The following is a 15263-nucleotide window of genomic DNA, read 5'->3' on the forward strand; positions in this document are numbered from 1 at the left end:
TGACACTCCTGCAGGAGGAGGGGGAGGGGTGAATCACATCCAACTGGAATCTGGGACCAGAACAAGGGCCCATCAGAACAGCCCACCTGCAGTGGGGATGATTCAGATTAACTTAATCCAATCCGCTGGTTTAAGCAGCACAAAACCAATGATTCTCATCTGTGCTTTTAGTTGTGAAAGTGCAACATAGCTTTAAATATCTTTCCTGACAGCTTCTCACCACACAGCAGCCCAGTGGGTGATGAGACGGGCTGGAAGAGAAGACAATCAGGTCTAAAGGATCCAGAGATGTGCAGTGGAGGAGCAGGCAGGCTGCAAGCTCAGGGGTGGGGGTGAGGAGGTGGCCTGAGGGTCTCTTACAGGCAGGAGGATGGGGGTCCCCAAGGTGGACAGAGTTTGTTGTCAGGGGTCCAAGGCCCGAGCAGAAGACACAGCACGGAGAGGTGGTGGCTGAGGATGGCAGGAAACAAGAAGTGGTGGCTTCACAGGGAGGGGCTCAGCCAGACTCAAGAAGTCTAACAGACTCAGGCTGGGACCCACAACAGCATCCAAACAACAGAGAAATGGTTTCATGACTGCACCCAAAGGTCAGGGCAGAATAGGGACACACAAAATTAAGTCTTTTTCCACCAATGAGACCACAAAGCAAGGACAACTAATCAGTGGATGCGATTTCTGGCCTATAACATTTATCACAAAAAAATGTATCCTGGTGTGAGTACAAATGCTCATGGGATTCATCACCCACAAAGCACTGGAAACTACTAGTTGACCGCTGAGTGTGCAGGCAGTGGGCGGGGGTGCTTGGACATCCAAGGGAACCCCACCTCCCTGGTCCCTGGTGCAGAGGTCCAGGGCCTTTGCCCAAGACTGCTTGCATCAGCAGCTCCTCTGCCCTCCAGACTAGAAGTCAAGGCCAGAGGCGCCCAACCTGGATGGCCCCACATCTTACCAGGACTGGCTGGTTGTGCCACGCAGCTGGCCCTGCCCATGCTGTCCTTGGGGGCTCTGCTCTTCCTGTGCAGACAAGTCCCATTGAATCCTCCATTGGCCGTGTCTCCACAGGCCTATTCTCTCACATGCTCATGGACAGCTTTCCCCCATCATTTCTTCCTTAATATTAACATGAAAATATCTCCAAGTTGTTTAACAGTAAGCATGATGGTGCTTGCTATTTGCTCCCAACTCATGGCATTATTGTCATTGTTATTTTTTGTCTGCACAGATGTTCCTAAAACCTCATGAGGATTATAGGATTATACAGCCAATCGTTGTTCAGTTGTTCAGTCATGTCTGACTCTTTAGGACCCCATGGACTGCAGCAAGCCAGGCTTCCCTATACACCTAACAGTGTTCACAACACAGTAAAGACTGTTGAAGAAAAGAGGGAGTAAATCAATGAATCATCATTAATTACTCAAATAGTATCCCACCACCAGAGCAGGCAGAACCCAGCCCTTGACCTCAGCACTTTTTTGGTCAGCAAGTGGGTCTGAGGGCCAGGCAGGTCCTAGGGACAGTTCCCGTGTAAACAAGTGGAGCATTTTCTCTGTGCTTGCCATCCCTTCAGCATGGTGCTGTGTCTGCTCTTCTGTGCCTTCTTCCTTTTCCTCCTCCTGCCCTCTTTTTCTCTCCCTCAACTAAAAGGTGGAACTTACTGCTTGTTCTGTCACCTAGGTCAATATTTTATTTTGTATTTTTTTTACTGGGTAGGTCACTGGTTTATTACAAAAGGATGTAATTCAGGACAGTCAGATGGAAGAGGTGTTCAGGCCAGGGCACAGGGAAGGGGCATCAGTTCACCAATCCAGAAGCTCTCCTGTTTTTAAATAAAAGATTATATATTAACATTTATCCATCCCACACACAAACAACTACCTTCCAAATCACATGATCACTTAGATCGGTTTCTATTTTGCTTAAATGTAACCTGAATTTTTTAGAGCCCAGCAGTCCCAACGAAGCAAGCAAGCAAGCCTGTCTCCTACAACCCTGGATAGAGAGGTACCAGCTCTCTGTCAAATGTCTGCTCTGTGCCCAACGCCGGGAGAAGGCTTTCCATACCCCCACCATCTGCCCAGCGGCCCTGCAAGGCTGCAGCTACAGCCATGTCCCCGAGTGGGAGGGCCAAAGTGAAGCCCACCTGCCGGACCACAGACTCCCCATGGTACTGACCTTTCTTAGTGGCAAGTTCTGTGCCCCCAAGGAGAGAACACCAAAAAGTCACAGAGGAGGGGACAGAGGATGAAGTGAAGCCACCAGGGACTGTCCTTGTACAGGGGACACAGAAGAAAGGGTGGGTGGGTGGGGTGCTGGGCAGAGCCGGCAAGAGAGCCCCCCACTCTGATGCTGTCCTGTGGCTCCCAGACCACCTCCACCTGGAGGGGCTCTGGCCCCCAGTGCTGGTGAAGGCCTCCCTCTGAGGAGGGTAACACTGGGGCTAAGGAGAGATGGCAGGAAATGTATCCAAATGTTATTAACCAAGTAATGATGTTTGAGGGTTGGATGTTGTCTTTTGTTAGTTTTCAGTCTTTTCCAGCTTTCCTGAAGCTTGTCTATTACTCCCTGTTTTTAAGAATGGTGGTAAAACCATATCACCTGAAATGCACCACTGTGGCCATGTTTAAGTGTTCAGTTCATCCACATTGTTGAGTATAGGTCTCCAAGATTTCTTATCTGGAAAAACTCATTCCTTAGTCTTTAATGGGAAAATGATATCAAGACAGTTTTAAAAATATTACCTGCCACAGCTAGGCCTGAAAGCTGCTGGGCCTTGGTCGGTTTAAAAGCCCTGGTGAAGGCGCGTCTCCTCCCCTCCCCTCCACAACACTTACCCTCCAGAGCTGGTCTCCCTGGGTGGCCCCTGGGCCCCCACCCCGCCCAGTACCTGTGTCCCCCCAACTCCTGGCTGATGGCCACTGCCTCTGTCCCAGCCCCGCACACCCTGCCCTGTGTGTGTGAGATAGGGGCCAGGGCGCAGGGGAGCTCTGGACGCCTGGACGGAAGGTCCCCCACCCCCTTGGGCCACAGAGGGAGAGACGGACTTCGAGGTCACACAGCTTGTCAGGGGGTCACTGGGAACCAGATCCCAGGGTCCTGTCACCCCCTTCAGAGCCTTTCGTTCTAGAAGAACTGAAGACTGTTACACTGTGCCAGAGGTCAGAGAAGATGGTCAGGTCAGAGCCGACCATGTTATGTCTCAAAAAATAACAAACACAGAGGTGTGGCTGGGGAAAGCCATTGGGTTAGTTACATGTGAGATACTTTTCCTCTTTGCTACAGAACGTGGCAACAATTCTGTTATCCAATCACATCTGTTATAAATTTGATTTATTAGACTTAGCTTTTACACCTGAATTTCTTCTTCATTGTGAACTTCCTGGATACATGCTTACTTCTTCCTTAAAAACAGATGACTCATACAATCAGATTGCATTTTAGGTGAACTGGGTTTTGTCTGATGTAAGCTAGGATGGGAGTCGATCAGTCGTAGGATGTGAGAGCCGGGAAGGATCTGCCTCAAGAACCATCCTCTCTGTCAAGCGTCATGTCACATAAGGGTATGATGGTCCCATGTCATAAAACTTGTCAAAACCTGGGCTTTTAACTGAAAATCAGGTCAAAGGTGGCCATCAGCAGCCTGGCCCTGAGCCTGGCCTCTTCAAGGTCTTTCCCCAAGGACTCCTCAGCACGTGAAAAGGATGGACCCCACCTCCCCTGTTACTCTGCATTTCAGACCTGGGCGGGGAGGAGTGAGACCTGTCCCAGGGCTGGGACAGTGGCCCTGGGTCCTCACCACACGTGGTGACTGTGGAGGAAACAGGACAGGGTGAGAGGCTGAGGGAGGCGGAAGGCGAGCAGACAGGAGGCAAGGACCCAGAACTCTGTCCAGATCCGGCCCTGGGCATCACCCCTCCCACTCGGGGCTCTCGGGGCTCACGTGACTGCTGGCACATGGGGACCTCAGGACTCACTCCCTGCCCCAAATTCCTGAACCTGCTTCAGGGCCCTTCCTCCTCCCACTGGTGACTGTGACACAGAATGTGGCCTGGGGACAGCCGTGGGAGGGGTCGCCCCTATCCCCACCACTGCTGTGCAGACACAGTGAAGCCAGCACTGCAGACAGGAAGGTGCTTCCTCTTAATAACAGGCTCTATGGCTCCTGCATCCTTTCTGGCAGCTGCTGGGTCTGTGGCCTGTGTGTGCCCTTGCTCTGGCCCGTCCACGTTAGGGGTGGCCTCAACCACAGTGGCAGCCTCTCAGTCCCACCTTGTCTAGTTGTCGTGCAGATTCCCCAAGTACAGTACCCAAGTTTCCAACACTGAGCCCTGGTCACTGCCCCACCCTCCTTGCGGTGCAGGTGGCAGGCTGACATTCGGGTCAACAGGGAGTGTCCATCAGAAACTCCAGGAAATCAGCCTCCTCCCATTGGATCCACGTGACAGCAGTGTCCTCAAAGCCAGGGTGACATCTATTCTCTGGCTCCGATGAAAACCTTGGAATGAAATTCCACCCAAAGGAAGAGCTTTGACAAGGTGGTCATTTCGGCAAAGTGCTGAAGCTGCTGATGTGGACACTTTCCTTTAAACCACAAAGGGGCTTGATTCACAGGGACTGAGTGACCAGAGCTGAGGAGAGACTCTTCTAGGCGTGTCAGGCCCTTGCTGCTTGCACCAGACTCTGCAGCAGCTTTGATAAAGGGAGCGTTTCCCCGCAGTCACTCATGAAACTCAGCAACTGCAACACACAGGCCTAGTAAGGGCGGGCGCTGGGTCGTCCTGGGCTCTGACGGGAGCCGGGGGTGGGGGGGGCGGTGCTGTGCCCCCGACACCTAAGCTTCCCCAGATGCCCTGTGTAGAGATGCGCGGGAAGCTACAGAAAGGCAGAGAAGCAAAACTGCGGGGGCTGGTTGGAGGTCAAGGATGGCAGGGCAGGGATCCTGAGGTTAAAGAAACTGATCCCTGAAACTGGGAATGTTTGAAAAACTCCAGAACAAAAATTTTCCAGCTGTCTCCCTTTTTCAAACCATGCACATTAGGACTTTCCCCAAGTTTTCATGTACCTAAAAGGAAACCGCTGGTTCTAATGACAGGAGAGCCACTTCCTCTTCACAGGGCATTTCCACTTGGCCTTGGGGAGGGGGTGAATGGAGCCCCAAGTCTCCAGTCTTCTCACCTGAAGCGTTCACAGGGAAACTGGGCATACTCAGAAGGAATGTCACAGGGCTCAGACCCCCCAGGACAAGCTCTCCTTTACAGACACGGCCAGAGGACCTGAGGTAACACAGCTAACTGGAAACAGAGCCGGGGCTGAGATCCAAGTCACCCTGACTCACAGAAAAGTGGTCATTCCTTCTGGCCACACAAGGCCATCTGGAAGGGGGCCGCTGCTCCAGAGAGCCTAACTCACCCCTACAAGTGACCCTGACTCATGCCTGCCCGGCACACCAGAGGCATTTGTGGCTCAGAATACCTGTGGGCCGCCTGAGCAGCTGGGTTCCCCACAGGAGTGGCCTGGAGAGTTCTGGGTGTCAGTCAGAGAGCAAGCCCTAGAAGCCCGCAGTAGGGGTCCAGGCTGCTGGGGTGAAAGTCCCTGGGGGGAAGGACCACTAAGCAGGGAGGATGGGGGCCCAGGACCCTCCCTGATGCCAGCAGCTGAGGAGTGAAGCCTTTCCCCGCTGAAGGGGCTGTGGGCAAACATGGCGGAGGGGTCCCGCTGCGCCTTGTCAGCAAGGGAACAGGGAACCGCAGGCCAGTCCCCGAGGCCAGGGAGGGCTGAGATCTTTCCGTAGGGAATCCCCGACGCTCCGTGGCCCCGGGGAGAGAGGGGTCACCGGATCTCTCTAAGACTGACACTTCCTCCGTCCTCCAGCTTCGCGCCTGTTCCCAAGCAGGACGCCCGCGTCCACATCCCCCCACCCCAGCAGGCAAACGAAGGCCGGGACTCTGAGGCGGGGAGAGTGAGGGAACCGTGGGGGATGGGGGAGGCTTTCCTTCCAGACTCGGGAGGGAGAGGCTGCTAGGCTGTGCAGGGCGTGTGTGTAAGTGTGTGTGTGTCTCCGTTTTCAGGTTTAGCCGTGTTTTCACTATAACCTGACTCCATCACGAACGGTTCGGACTCGTCAGAACTGAAGGGCACTAGTATTTCAAGACGGAGAAGCAGTAGGCCGGGGACGTAAGGACTCGTGCCCACGGCTGAGTCGGAGCGCAGGGGTCAGAGTCACCCCGAAAAGATCTACTCCCGAGTCCCTCGGCCTTTCCACCGGCTGGGTTTGAACCCGCGGCGCGTGTTGACCTTGCGGTCCCAGGACCCACGCCGGCGGCTCCGTGCAGGCGCGCCTCCCCAGTCGGCTCCGCCGGAACGAAGCGCGGGGAGTCTTCGTTCTTCCTCCGGGCGGCGTAGCGAACCGGGGAGCACTAGGGGAAAATTGTCCTTCGCTTCCCCGTCCGCCCGCTCGGATGGGCGCCCCAGGAACCCGCTCTTTCCCCGCCCGGCCTCCAGGCGGGCATCCCTCCACTGTTCGCTGGTCGGCTCTCCCTCTGGGACCGCGCAGGGTGGAGGCTACCCGGGGAGGACGGCCCGAGGGCGCGCAGGGGCGGGGTGCCTGGGGCGGGGGGAGGTCTGGGGGGCGGCGAGAGGAGGCGGGGAAGAGCGGATGGAGGCGCACCCACGGATGGGGCGGAGTGGGGGCGGGGACGGAGGGGCCAAGGGGAACGGGGGCGGGAGGGGAGGACCTGGTCTGGCTCAGGAGTTAGGAAAGAGCACGCGGACCGGGTGCCTGGGGGACGCCGGGTGTGGGCAGGGCGCCCGGACCGCGGGGCAGAGGGGGCGCGGCCTGGGGGTGGGGGCGGGCCCGGCCATTGGCCCGGGCGGCCGGGGGAGGGCCGGGGAGGGGCGGCCGGCGCCGGGTGGGGGACCCGAATGCCCGGGCAGCAGTCGCCGCGCCGTCAGAGCACCGAGCGCTGAGCGGCCATGAGGGAGATCGTGCATATCCAGGCTGGCCAGTGCGGGAACCAGATTGGCACCAAGGTGGGTGGGCGCTTCCCCCCCCCCGCCAAGCCCTCGGGCCGGGGCCATGCGGGGCACGGGCGGCCGAGGGGGCGTCACGGGGACTCTGCCCTGCTGCTCCGCGTCCCCGAGGCCCCGGAGCGGCTGAAGTGCGCCTGGAATCTGGCGGCCGCTCCCCGCGCCCCGCCCGCCGGGCCGGCGCTGGGGGACCCTGGCTGACCGTCTGTCCCCCGCCCCGCCCTTTGCTAGTTTTGGGAAGTGATCAGCGACGAACATGGCATCGACCCGGCCGGAGGCTACGTGGGTGACTCTGCGCTCCAACTGGAGAGAATCAACGTCTACTACAACGAGTCCTCGTGTGAGTGGCGCAATCTGCCATACCCCCCCCAGACACCGCCTTCCCCCCCGGACCCCGCCATCCCCCCGGACCTGGCCATCCCCCCCCGGACCCCACCATCCCCCTTGGACCCCGCCATCCCCCCGTCCATCCCTCTCTGGGACCCCGGCACCGCCCTGTGGGACCCTTGCCATCCCCTGCCCCGACCCGTGGGCCCCCCGGCGCGTGGGTGGTTCGCGCTGGAAAAATCCTCCCGGATGTAGCCCGGCGCCCGGCTCCTCCCTCGCTCCCCCTGGGGCGGGAAATCCGCCGTCGGTTGATTTCAAACAGGCTCTTGGCCTCTCCTGGTCTGAGCTCTTGAACCTGACCTGTTAGTGCTGTGAAATCAGCTTAGTGGGGCACGTCCGGCTCTTTTTTTTTTTCCGGTCTAAAATTTCTTTCCTAATGAAGGTTTTTGGCTCAAAATTTGAAAAACACTACCTCAAAAGATTGTTCTAGCCCTTTGCAGACCTCCAGAAAGACTTTACGCCCACTGGAAGATGGACCTCCAGACGGACAGGGTCTTTGTCTGGCCGAGTTTAGTTAAAAACTCCAGGCTGTGGTTTATCCAGGTTTAAGAATAGTACCAGCCCTGTCCTGGGGAGCTTCATAGGTATCCTGGTTACTTATGTACTTTATTTTTGTAACAATGTTTATTGTAAAAGTGATACATGACATTCACAGAACAAACACAAAAGGAAGATGTTGAAAAAACACCCAGGATGTGACAGGTGCTGCCGCTCAATATACCCACCTGTGTCCCCAGCCTCAGAGAGTATCACGCTGTCTTTAGAGTCAGTGCTGGTCATCCACAGGAGAGCTGGGAAGAGCAGGACACATAAACCATGGGGTTTTATTCATTAAGCAGCTATGACAAAAGGTCTGGAAGAGCAGGCATGAGTGGTGAGATTCCTGGATGGCACTGAGAAAAGGCCAGTATATATGGCACTTGCTGGTCACCCCCAGGCCACCCTGTCTTCAGCCTGGGTGTGTGAGGAGCAGAACAGGAGTTGTAGGACAGTTCCCAGTGCAGTCCTTGCGACCCCACCCTCACAGGAACCCTCTTGCCTGTTAGCATGAGCACATGCTCACTTGTCCAGAAATGAAGACAGTCCCCCAGGAAACAGCCGTGGACACACCTGAAACAGGTGCACAGACCTGCTTGTGGGTTCACATGCGTGTGAGGGAGAGAGATGCAAAAGTGTCCTGGCAGCATGGCTGCTCACTGCAACAGGTATGGGTTATTTCTGCGGAATTAAAAAGTTGAACTGTGCACGAAGGAGGACTGGGAAATTCAGGCGACAGGAAGTCTAGAGACCTCGCTTCTCATCCTGCCTTTTCCGGGAACTTCCTGTGCCCTATGCCTGGGCTGGCTTCCTCACCCGGACAAGTCCAGGGTGGATTGTGTTTTCTGAGGCTCCCCTCCCCCAGGGCTGAGACTCTGTGACCCTAAGAAAGCCTGCTTTGTACATCGCAGGCGGCTGTGCTGGTGGGACTTGCTCTGCGGAAGTGTGTTGTCCCAGGAACCAGAGACTGACTCTCATGGGTGGGCTCCGTTCTCTTCCAGCTCAGAAGTATGTGCCCAGGGCCGCCCTGGTGGACTTAGAGCCGGGCACCATGGACAGCGTGAGGTCCGGGCCTTTTGGTCAGCTCTTCCGGCCTGACAACTTCATCTTTGGTAGGTTCCGTCTTTCCTGCTTTCTTCTTCCTCTTTTTTATTTTCTAAACATCCAGCTAATTTGTGGGCAAGATTAAAAACATCACATGGCATAGAAAAGCTTAGAATGGAAATCAACAGTCGCCAGCCCCATCACAAGGCAGCTTCTTGAAGGAAAGTAACCTTTGATTCTCTAAATGAGATGCTTACTAGTAATAATTCTTGATTTCAAAACATTTTATACATTTTTTTCCCTCTCATAAATTACTAGCATAAAAAGACGATAATAATTTGTCTGTGGTTCCTATGTTGGTCGTCAGTGTGTTTATACCTGTGTTTCTTTTTCCATTGTCTATAGGCTGTTCTGCTTTCTTTCCGAAAGCTAGTTCCATATGAATTGTTTTATCAGGTTTGGGCAAATCTTCCTTTCCTCTTTCTTCACCCAGAACATGATTATAGCACCTGTTCCTCTGCAGACTCCTAAAGAAAATTATGTAAAAGGTAATGAAGTGGCACTGTTAATGTGACCAGCCTCCATCACTTTGGAGCCATGGTTTTGGGGAGTCAAGGCAGAATCTTGGGAGATCTTATTGGTACATAAATTGATTCCCTTGGATTGGACTCAGGCCTTGTGACCTGTTATAAAGATGATTCAGCAAGGTACATGCTCATGATGTATAAAAGACCTCGTGGCATCATCTGCTTCCCCATCACCGTGGCAACCTGCACAAGTAGTGGAACAGGTGAAGCTTCTAGTAATTTGTTCAAGGGTTTTTGTCACCTTTGATATTTCAAATAGACCAGGAGAAAAGGCTCTGGTGCCCCTTTTATTACGGCAAAAAAAATCTAAATTACCAATACTTTTATAGTCCACAAGTGGGGAGATTTAAATTCTTTATCTTTTCCTAAACTTGACTCGGTAATTGTTCTCAAGCAAAGGTGCTTCTAGATCCTGCCACCAACGTGGTCACCACTAGCTACATGTGGCTATTTAAATTTAATTAAAGTTAAATAAAATCAGTCTACTTCCTCAGTTGTACTCCACACATTTCCAGTGCTCAGTAGCCAAGTGTGGTTGGTGGCCACCACATTGAACAGGGCATAGCTCAAATACATCTAGCTATGCCCTGTCCAATGTCACTGCAGAACGTCGTTATCAGACAGCAGTGCTCACAGCCTTAAAAGATATGTACTAGATTAGGGGAATGAAGACTGTATCTATATGAAATAGCTACAAGAGTGATTTTTAACAGTTGACACTATTTTTAACTAAGAAAATAACATGTTTGGCCATGGAGAACTGAGAGGACCAGCATGTCTGAACTCATTCTGTGTGCTGTTGGCTCAACAATTGTTTTTAAGTCATTATCCACTTAATAAAAGAGTCTGAGTTGCCTGCGGATTCACAGTAGGTGAAAATAGTTTCACCCCATTGCCTTCAGGGTGGGTGAATTTTTTAAAAAGTGTCATTCGGTATTCAGATATAGTTTGAAGTGATTAAAATAAACACTGACTTGAAGTAACTATAATTTAAAAAATGAAAGTTCTCTGCATTTGAGTTTATGCTTTAGAAAGCCACACCTTTTTCTTAACAAACTGCTCGTTGCATGGCAGCTATGCCTGTTAGTGGAGAGAGTTTTGTGGGAAAGAGCAAAGCTCTAGGAAGGTGGACCTCAGGCTTCTTTGTACATATAACTTTCTCTCCCAGATTCAGGGCTGGAAGGGAGTCAAAGAGCCTGGAGCCCCAAGACTTAACCCACACCCTGTGTGAGCTGGAGGTGAACCAGGGCTGGGCTCTGAGGCTTCGGGGATCACTACAGCATCGCTTCTACAATCTGGAGCCGCTGGTTAATGTCCCAACCTCTGATTGCAGAAGACGTTCAACTCCTGAGCCCCAAATATTTAACTGGGAACGTCTGTTGCTATGAGACAGTGGCAAAATATTTTCAGAAGCCTCCAGCTTCCTCCTCTTGGTTGAAGGCAGAGAAAACTTCACATCTGATCACTCTGTAAACACCCAGGAGACCAAGGGACTGTGTGAACTGGAGGCAGCAGAGGGTCCAGGCCGAGGGGCTCCACTGGCCATGGCTGTGTATCACTTTGAGTCCCCACTGCCCCCCAGTCATTGGTTTCCACGTGGTTTCAGTCCTTGTCCTCAGGGCAGCTGTGAAGGGGCATCAGTTCTACCCCAGCTCCAGGTGGGAAGCTGGCCCAGCTGTGTGCTGGCTTGCAGGGGGAGGTGGCGGAGTCTTGGGGGCCTAGGCAGGATATGACGGTACTCCAGCCTCATACAAGGCACCCAGCCAGGTTTCACTGTGGAGAGGCAATGTTTGTGAGCAAGAATGCAGTCACCTCCTGGGGGAGGCACCTCCGAGGGGCTGTGCTCCTTGTAGAAAGCAGGGCCGCCCTCCAGAGTCTGTCCCTCTCAGCCCAGGCTCGCTAGCCTTGATGATGTCACTCTGCTCACAGTATTTAGGTGGTTCCCTCTTCTCTTTGTAGGACTTTAGATGTTTCATCACTAACAGTCAGTACCTCTTAAACTTACTGAAGAATCACAGCATTTTGGTGGTTCTGTTCTACAGACTTGCATTTTGCACCACTGAACTTAGCACTGACAAATGCTGTGGAAGATCCAAAGACGTTTGAGCTAAGACTCCGTCCTGGTCTGAGGCCGGCCTCCAGGGGTAACTGTAGGTTCCAGGGGTGTCCTGAGTGGGCCCTGCCCCCGAGTGCCCAGTGCCTCCTTCTGCTGTGGTGCTAGGAGGCACCACCATTCTCCGTGGTCCATCCCGCTGTGTCACCACCCCCAGCTGTGTTTCCCTCATCATTGCATGGGGGTTGGGGTGGGATGGTGGTGAATTGTTGCCACCAGCAGGTGTAGACAGAAATCAGGGTAATGTCTTTGGTGTAAGGGGGAGAGGTGAGCACAGTGCAGTGCCAGCAATGCCTTGACCCCTCAGGTCCTCTTGTTTTCTGAGCCCACCTGACATAGCCAAACGCCCTGCCCCCTCATCCTTCAGCCATGGGACCACCGCAGTCTATTTTGTTCCATATGGAGGGAAACTTTGATAAAGAAGCTAATGGATCTATTTTTTCATTTTTTATAATACATGATTCTTCTTTTCAAAACCAGATTTGAAATACCCACATACTAAAGAAATATACTGCCTTAAACAGCCTTCCTGACTTCCTCTATAGCTGGGTTTTTCAGCTGCACCCCACACTGCCTTCTTACCAATGAACAGGAAACAGCAGTGCCTTATCTTTTTAACTTGTCATTAAATAGGTCTGTGCATCATTTACTTTTTTATTGCTTTTTGTAATGTACCTTACCATGTGCTCTAGAATTCAGTTCTTGATGGTTTTTCTAATGTCCCTTAAAATGCATATTAACGTATTGATTTGAGTTGAAGACTAAAGCATGTTTTTCTGATAGAAAGTAGGTGCAATCTGGGCTTCCCAGGTGGTGCTAGTGGTAAAGAATCCCCCTGCCAATGCAGGAGATGCAAGAGACGTTGGTTCAGTCCCTGGGTCGGAAAGATTCGCTGGAGGTGAAAATGACAACCCACTCCAGTATTCTTGCCTGGAAAATTCCATGGGCAGAGGAGCATGGCGGGCTACAGCCCATGGGGATGCAGAGAGTTGGACATGACTGAGCAACTGAGTACCCACACAGGTGCAATCTGGATTATCCACCTGGTAACAGGGCTGCCTTGCCAATTAGGCTACATCGCCAATAGTTTTCATTATCTGAATGAGCTAAATCTGCAGCCTAAAGCATTGACAAAAATATATTTGAAACATTTCATTAAAAATCATACTGGCAACGTTGTGTTGGAATTAAGATTTCAAAATTTCCAACCTTTTGAAGTATACCAGACCACACAAAGAGCCTTTCAGTGAAAGAACATCAGGTAAATCTGGTGCAAAGCCTTTTGGAATCTTTCTGCTGTAGAAGGAAAGTTATTGATGCAAGTCAGGTGTTTCCAATTCTGCTTTCCAGAAACTTGACTTTGGGGCTGAAAGGTGGTTAAAAATACTTTCTGATGGTGTAGATCAGTATTTAGTTTTTGGCATTTAACTCTGAAGATCAAATAATTGAACGAAATTGCTAGAATACAGTTAATTCTATTTATATGTTTATGCGAACAAAATATCTCAGTGTTTGTTGATATGTATGTAAAAACAAAGAATAAGGAATAATGTGGATGCCAAACCTGGTCTCAATCTGGCAATATTTGATGTTCACACTCGGATAAATGAGCTAATGGAAAAAATATAGTTCCTGATGATGATGAACGAGGGGCCCCATTAAGGAGGGAACATATTACTGTTTTGAAAAGGAAGTATTTGTACCTAGTTCAAAATTCAAGAGAGCCCAAAGGATAGGGAAAAGAAGTTTGTTTTCTTAATTTATGCTTTTTGTTCCCTTGTCTTTTACTTTGCGGGAGAATTATCTTTTTAAGAGTAAGAATGAAATTACCAAGTCAGAACGTGAGTACATCTTAAAATTGGCAGATTTCCCTTGTCTGAAGTGGCCAGCCACCCTCCTGTGCTCCAGCAGTGCTGAGGGCCTGGGGCCCACCTCTCACTCTGTTATCTATTCGCTTCATGACTTGTCTTAACTGTACTGATGGCCCCTCACAGCAATCCCTGTAGCCCTGTCTGAATCACGTCCCCTCTCTTGCTTGACCCCAGGACAGACTGGCGCCGGCAACAACTGGGCCAAGGGCCACTACACGGAGGGCGCTGAGCTGGTGGACTCTGTCCTGGACGTGGTACGGAAGGAGTGTGAGCACTGCGACTGCCTGCAGGGCTTCCAACTGACCCACTCGCTGGGTGGCGGCACCGGGTCTGGGATGGGGACCCTCCTCATCAGCAAGATCCGCGAGGAGTACCCTGACCGCATCATGAACACCTTTAGCGTGATGCCCTCGCCCAAGGTGTCGGACACGGTGGTGGAGCCCTACAACGCCACCCTGTCCGTGCACCAGCTGGTGGAGAACACAGATGAGACCTACTGCATCGACAATGAAGCGCTGTATGACATCTGCTTCCGAACCCTGAAACTGACCACCCCCACCTATGGGGACCTCAACCACTTGGTGTCAGCCACCATGAGTGGCGTAACCACCTCCCTGCGCTTCCCGGGCCAGCTCAATGCCGACCTGCGCAAGCTGGCCGTGAACATGGTGCCCTTCCCACGCCTGCACTTCTTCATGCCTGGCTTTGCCCCACTCACCGCCCGCGGCAGCCAGCAGTACCGGGCGCTGACTGTCCCCGAGCTCACCCAGCAGATGTTCGATGCCAAGAACATGATGGCAGCCTGTGACCCGCGCCACGGCCGCTACCTGACCGTGGCTGCTGTGTTCCGGGGCCCCATGTCCATGAAGGAGGTGGACGAGCAGATGCTGGCCATCCAGAACAAGAACAGCAGCTACTTCGTGGAGTGGATCCCCAACAACGTGAAGGTGGCTGTGTGCGACATCCCACCCCGGGGCCTGAAGATGTCGGCCACCTTCATTGGCAACAGCACGGCCATCCAGGAGCTGTTCAAGCGCATCTCAGAGCAGTTCTCGGCCATGTTCCGGCGCAAGGCCTTCCTGCACTGGTTCACGGGCGAGGGCATGGACGAGATGGAGTTCACCGAGGCCGAGAGCAACATGAACGACCTGGTGTCCGAGTACCAGCAGTACCAGGACGCCACAGCCGATGAGGGCGAGGAAGCTTTTGAGGATGACGAGGAAGAGGTCAACGAGTAGAGGCATGTCCTGCCTTGGACACCGAGGCTCAGAGGTCTTTTCTCCAAGCCTGGTGTGTCTCCTGGCCGCCCAGGAGAGTCCCGTCTAAGTGTGGGGACAGTCCTCTCACAGGGGCGGCAGACTGTCCTGTCTGTCATCTGGGATGGAGGGCGTCAGAAGAGCGGGAACTGGCATCCCTGCCCAAACATCGGACCAGAGAGGACATGAAAGAACTCATGGGCCATAAATAAAGGGCTAAATAAATAAACCTCACCGTCTCTTACGTGTTCACCTGTGTCTGGGAATTAGGGGCTAGGAACGGTGTGCTTTCATCCCTACACCCGGGACTTCCAGGTGCCATCTCTTAATGGACTTGCAGCACTCAACATAGACAGCCTGTACACGATTAACCTAAGTGCTCCCCTGTCTTAGCCTGTACACGATTAACCTAAGTGCTCCCCTGTCTTAGCCTGTACACGAT

The 15263-nt window shown here is 52.7% G+C and overlaps 1 protein-coding gene across 1 annotated transcript; it reads left to right on the forward strand.

Annotated features, from left to right (window-relative positions):
* The first annotated feature begins 6903 nt into the window (after positions 1–6903).
* TUBB6 (tubulin beta 6 class V) lies at positions 6904–15060 on the forward strand. The gene is made up of 4 exons (XM_027525873.1): positions 6904–7029; positions 7258–7366; positions 8952–9062; positions 13740–15060. The coding sequence occupies exons 1-4, from the start codon at positions 6973–6975 to the stop codon at positions 14801–14803; spliced, it is 1341 nt and encodes a 446-aa protein (XP_027381674.1). The 5' UTR covers positions 6904–6972; the 3' UTR covers positions 14804–15060.
* The last annotated feature ends 203 nt before the right edge of the window (positions 15061–15263 follow it).

Source organism: Bos indicus x Bos taurus, chromosome 24 (genome assembly GCF_003369695.1).
Source record: "Bos indicus x Bos taurus breed Angus x Brahman F1 hybrid chromosome 24, Bos_hybrid_MaternalHap_v2.0, whole genome shotgun sequence".
Lineage (NCBI taxonomy): Eukaryota > Metazoa > Chordata > Mammalia > Artiodactyla > Bovidae > Bos > Bos indicus x Bos taurus.

Bases quoted from the DNA above. Each gene is read 5' to 3' on its own strand.
- TUBB6 (XM_027525873.1), top strand. From the start codon at position 6,973: ATGAGGGAGATCGTGCATATCCAGGCTGGCCAGTGCGGGAACCAGATT. The intron at 7,030-7,257 runs GTGGGTGGGCGC...GCCCTTTGCTAG, and splicing joins GGAACCAGATTGGCACCAAG to TTTTGGGAAGTGATCAGCGA. The intron at 9,063-13,739 runs GTAGGTTCCGTC...GCTTGACCCCAG, and splicing joins GCCTGACAACTTCATCTTTG to GACAGACTGGCGCCGGCAAC.